Here is a 5,620-nt window from a genome sequence, read left to right on the forward strand (position 1 = left end):
AACTAGTGGCTAATGGCGATGATGGTCGATTGTAGAAATTTACAATAATGATGGTTTGTAGCTAAAAATGATAGATGTGAGTACTGATAGTTGATAATGATGGACGACGATAACGATAATTGATAACAGAGGTGACGGTGATAGTGATAAGGATGAATTGATAGAATTGGTGAGCTAACATCCTTGAATAAACATCTTAGTTATATTGACTTCAATGACATAAAAAATCCCATCTTCTCAAACTTATGATCTTATGCGCGGCATGACATTATATGGCTAAAAGACATTTTTTTCTAAACGTACTAAAAAGAAAATAGTATCAAATAAAGGATCATCTTAACCTAGTACTATCTGATTATATAGCATTAGCAAAATTAAAATCTATCATGTTACTAGAAAATTGAGTTTTCAGCTGTTCGCGGATCTACTGAAAATAATCTCTACCTAGCAAAGGTAAGGCTGCAGGGATAAGGTCTACGACTCTACGTACATCCTACCCTCCTCAAACATCACTGTTGTAAACTTTTGAGCTGCAAATGAAAAATGCCTAGTTATATATGAAAAAAATTTGTCATTGTATGGTAATACAAGCTTCTTTTCAAGAAAATGAATTCTCCTACATGCTCCTATTTGATACCTGATTGTGCCCTTTACCAAATCTGGAAAGCAATCTGTGAGATGTAGAAGACCACCAGACAGCAACTTTACTCGCATTTGATCGATCGATATATGTGACGGACAAAGAATAGGGCTGCACGGAAACCAACAGACCCGAGCATGAGAAAGAAACCATAGCAGATGCAAGCCATGTACCCGAAGAAGAATGAGGTTTGCATGAACCCTGTCATATCGGATCGTGCATAATAGTAATACAAGCAGTATCCGTAGATGAACAGTCCAGTTGATCCACCACAAAGGAAAGCCCTGCATGGCGAAATAACATATAAAAGTTAAGGACTTCACATCATTGTCAACAACCTCAAATGTATCGCGGTATGCAGAGAGATCATGAACTTAACGAATATTATAAAGTGATTCTTGCATGTCACATTTTGCTTAGAAATGAAGAACGAAATTGCTGATTCTAAAAGGGTGAAGGAGCAACGTACCTCCACCACCATTCGTGATCTTCAGCAGCAAGTTGGAAGTATGTCAATGCCACGGTTATAAAAGCGGTGACAATTAGAAGGATAATGAAGACTATAAACAAGATACTGTAAATTGTGTAAATTCTGTGACCCCATACACTTGCAAATATGTAGTAAAGTTCAATATATATGGCACTAAAAGGCAAAAACCCAGCCATTGCCATCTGAGACAGAGTTCCACGGTACCAAGGCGATGGCGGTATCTCTCTTGGATACTTGGTGGTACGACAAGGAGCTTGGAATTCAGATTTACTATTCTTTCCAGCTATCCCTCCCAAGACGAGCAAAGGTGATGTTACAAGAGCCCATATTAGAAAAATGACCACAATGGTTCCAAAAGGTAGCGCAGCAGTGGCAGTGTAGCCGATAGCAACGGAATTAAGAAAGCAGAATGTGAGAAACAGCGGTCCACAAAACAAGGCCCCAGTCAATATCAAGTTCCTGACCTGCAAGGCACAAACAACACCATCTTGTTATTTTGATGCACTCACTTCCATTTCAGCTGTTGTGCTTCGTTAGCTAAGACAGCAATGTACTTGACAATACTACAACATACCCAGTGTAACCCACAAGTGGGGTCTGGGTGGGGAGGTTAGAGTGTACGCAGACCTTACCCCCTACACAACTTGGGAGGTAGAGAGAGGTTGTTTTCAATAGACCCTCGACTCAATGAAAAGCATGTCATCTTAATTAACTTGATGAAATTAGGCAAATAATACTAACCCGCAGATACTGATATAGAATAGTTCTCTTAAAAGCTGATTCCAGGATAGCTTTTGAGCAACTTACACATTTCAACAGTTGAATAATTTAAAAGCGAGTACGTTTTATACATTTCAACAGTTCAATAATTTACTTCAGAGACATAAAGTATTATCTTTCATTCCATATGGTTAGCAAAAAAAAAAAAAGCAAGGGGATAGAATTAGACCCTTTACTACACAGGCTAGGCCTTGGGGAAACAAATCAGTCGTCTTGTTATATAACGGTTTAACCCCTTCATTTTCCCCCAAACAATGCTAGAGAAGAATGATTTTAATAAAAATGACAAGCAACGGGTGGTGACAAGGTACAAGATAGGAAAAAGAATTATAAATGCAAATTTATCCCCTTTTGTGAATAAATAATCAAAGTTAGGGATGACTTTCCTTTTAATTGTTCTAAAAAGTTCAGAATTAGGGGTGAATGTTCCCTCCATTCATTATACATTATTCAACTTGACAGACTTAAAGGTGTTGATTGACGTTTTATTATATTATTCAGGATTTAAAAGTTGAATAGTTCAATTGAAATTGGATTCTCGAAAGTTGTGGAAATACTGCAATGGAAGTGTTAAAACATTTTGGCATGTCCAAAAATAGAAAGATTGTCATACAACAGAAATGAGTATTGTTTCAAATGAGAATGAGATGTGTTAGAGCCATGAAAACATACCCAGTTTGTTCCTTCTAGTTGACAGTAGAAAGCGGATGCAGTATAGCCAGCAATCCCAGACGTGAGAGCATATATGACAACCAGTGCAGTGAATAAAGCTCCGCGGTTGTAAGGATAGAAAACACCAACAAGTGCAAGAATGAAAATAAAGATGGTCCTGGAAATTAAGTAGGAAAAGAGCATTAGCGATATCTATGCTTATGATAACAAATTTTCAAGATAAAATATACTTACATTGTAAAGAGTTGGGTACCAGAACCAAGAGCAGCAGCCAACAACGATTTGTACTTCGGATACCTAAAAACATCACCATGAATGTATTTCCACCCAGTTTCTTCTTGGTCATCAGCTGCCTCCTCATCATGTGCATACCTTGAATATCGATTAAGAAATAATCGAAATTTAGACACAAAAGAGAAAACTTGTTCTCAAGACCAACAAATGTAGGCAAACCAACTATATTAACTGAAATGTCACTTACTTGACAAAGTCATTCTTAAGAACGCGCATAAGAATTGTTGCGAGAAAACCAGTTAAGAGAAGAACTGTCACACAGGAGTTGATAATTGAGAACCAATGGATTTCCAAGTGATGTGGCATTGATGATGACTGTGAGTATTTTTCCATCCTCTTCTCAAAAGGAGCAGTTGACTCCTTCCATTTCACAGAGTACATAAAGTCAACATCTACTTCCTTATCCTCTGTGATATCAACCAAGGCATTAGGATCAGTTCGTGCATTGATCTCAACCACACGATCATTGTTGTAAAAGATCTCAAAATGGAGATGATTAAACAGGTAATATTTGTACTCGCTGGGATCTGTTTTTCCCTCCTTATCGACTTTCCCTAAGAAACCCCAAATGGGCAAGTCATCATAATACATTTGGAAGTAATAGTCCTTGGCAACGGCACTACGGAATTGAGAAACTTCTTCCTTCGATAACTTCTTTTTGCACACTATTTCTGAGTCCTTGTCGTACATAAAGTCGAGCTTGTAAGGAGCACTGACCAATCGATCACCATTTAAGACTTCACCAAGAGCTTCCTTTTTCTCAGTCACATGAGCTGTAAACACATCCTTCGGTAAGCTTGAAACTTAAAATTTACAGAGTGACTTAAACGAAGGAAACTTAAACATTAATTGCATACCTGGTGCACAGAATGGAAGATCAAAGAAACGGTACGTTTCGCTGGAACGAAAAATGCAAAAAGAGAACAATCCATGAGCTATTCCACAGACAAAAAGGAAATACAGGACATATGCAAGGGCAAATATATATGTTTTTTTTAATTAATTTCAAGACAAAATGTTGTGACAGAAGGATAAAGATTTTGTAAGTACATCAATCTCCAATTTATCAACTTGTTAAAACCCATTGTACTTCACTCTAGGCTTTGGGTTCATCTTTCCTTATCTACATCTATCTACATGACCTCGCAAATTTCTTCAGTAAGGAAAAATGAAGAGACTCATTTGTCAACAATGACTCAAAGAAAGAACAGAAAGTTGCATGTTGGAAATACAAGAACAAGGCAAATGTAAAACCAACTCTATGAGCCAAACATGCATGTCTGGATTAATTTTTTAAGAGTCCTACGAATCTTTCTTTTTGATCAAGACGCTTAAAGTTCTTTGAAACATTTTGAATGTGAAGTTTGCAGTTTGTACTATTATGAGGTGATAGTACTTAAGTTTGTTCAATCTAAGGCAAAAGTAGGAGGCGACTGCTCTTTAGTTAACTTTCATCAATCTTCATGAAAGTCGAAAAGCATTCATACATCAACAATCATACATAAGGAATTATATAACTTTCCACATGACTTAAGCCAGTAGAATTGTGTCCACCTAAAGTTGCATCATCACTCTCTTTATCTTGATATACTTAAGTAATCGAACATAGACACCTTTCATTCAATGAAGTCAGCCACATAAGATGCTGTACTCCGTATCGTTGCAATATGTTTCCTTTAAGAAGCTACTACATAAGTAAATATTTAGTCTTAAAATCTACATATCCCAATTTCTTATCTTTATCTCTTTCTAGGACACAGAAGCAGCAAGGTTAGCTCATCAAATCTGTCAGGGACTCCAACTTAATCTCTAATAACTAGCAGTATATCAAGAAAAATTCATCAAATCCAGCCAGCACCATTAATTCATTAACAATTGGGGTATCTAGATTGTCACCAAAGTTCACCTAAACTCAGTACATTTTGCCTCGACCCTGTATATACATTAAGAATTAACTCAAAATTTATAAATGTCAAATTCTGAACCTAACCCAATTCACTATTGGACATTAACTTGAAATCGTTGCACAAACCTATAAACTTCATATCCTAAATCCACCTCTCATTAACCAAGGCCATTATAACTTTGGCTCAAACAACGCACCCAATTACTATTGTATATTAACTTGAGCCCACGATAAAAACCTATAAACTTCAAATCGTGAATTTACTTCTACTCATTAACCAAGGACATTATAACTCCGGCTCGGGAGTCGGGACAATGCACATATATACACACACCACAAACTACTTTATTTTTTCTTTTGATATCAGGAGCAGTTTGCACGCACCTCAACTAATTCCACAAAATAAATTCCAGGTTACTCTACCGAAGCTCAATATGTACAAAAACATACTACATTTTTAAACCTAGAAAAGCACAAATTACATAACTCGATCATGAAAAAAAAATCAAATTTACACGAAATGTTAAATTCAGCTTCACATTCTCCATTTTACCAAAAATGTTAAACACAAATGTACAAACATTACCTTGGATTATGGAAAGGACCAACCTTGTTAGCATACATAGTAACCTGATCTCCGGCCTTGTACTTATGATCGGAACCGTCCGATCTCGCCGGAGTAACACCACAACACAAAACGATCAAAACGACGACGTAACTCATCATCTTCTTCTCCATTTCCGTTGTATACATGAATATATATATATATGTATCACTCTTTGTGTATGTATATATTGTTAGATATAGAGAATTTTGGGGGTGGGTGGGGTGAAGGGGG

The 5,620-nt window shown here is 36.7% G+C and overlaps 1 protein-coding gene across 1 annotated transcript; it reads right to left on the bottom strand.

Moving 5' to 3' along the window:
• Positions 1–365: 365 nt before the first annotated feature.
• LOC107018835 (transmembrane 9 superfamily member 4-like) lies at positions 366–5,568 on the bottom strand. Its single transcript, XM_015219416.2, has 7 exons — positions 5,369–5,568; positions 3,734–3,774; positions 3,064–3,649; positions 2,817–2,954; positions 2,583–2,739; positions 1,110–1,594; positions 366–924 (listed from the first exon to the last, which is right to left on the bottom strand). The coding sequence occupies exons 1-7, from the start codon at positions 5,533–5,535 to the stop codon at positions 705–707; spliced, it is 1,794 nt and encodes a 597-aa protein (XP_015074902.1). The 5' UTR covers positions 5,536–5,568; the 3' UTR covers positions 366–704.
• Between the last annotated feature and the right edge of the window lie 52 nt (positions 5,569–5,620).

Source organism: Solanum pennellii, chromosome 5 (genome assembly GCF_001406875.1).
Source record: "Solanum pennellii chromosome 5, SPENNV200".
Lineage (NCBI taxonomy): Eukaryota > Viridiplantae > Streptophyta > Magnoliopsida > Solanales > Solanaceae > Solanum > Solanum pennellii.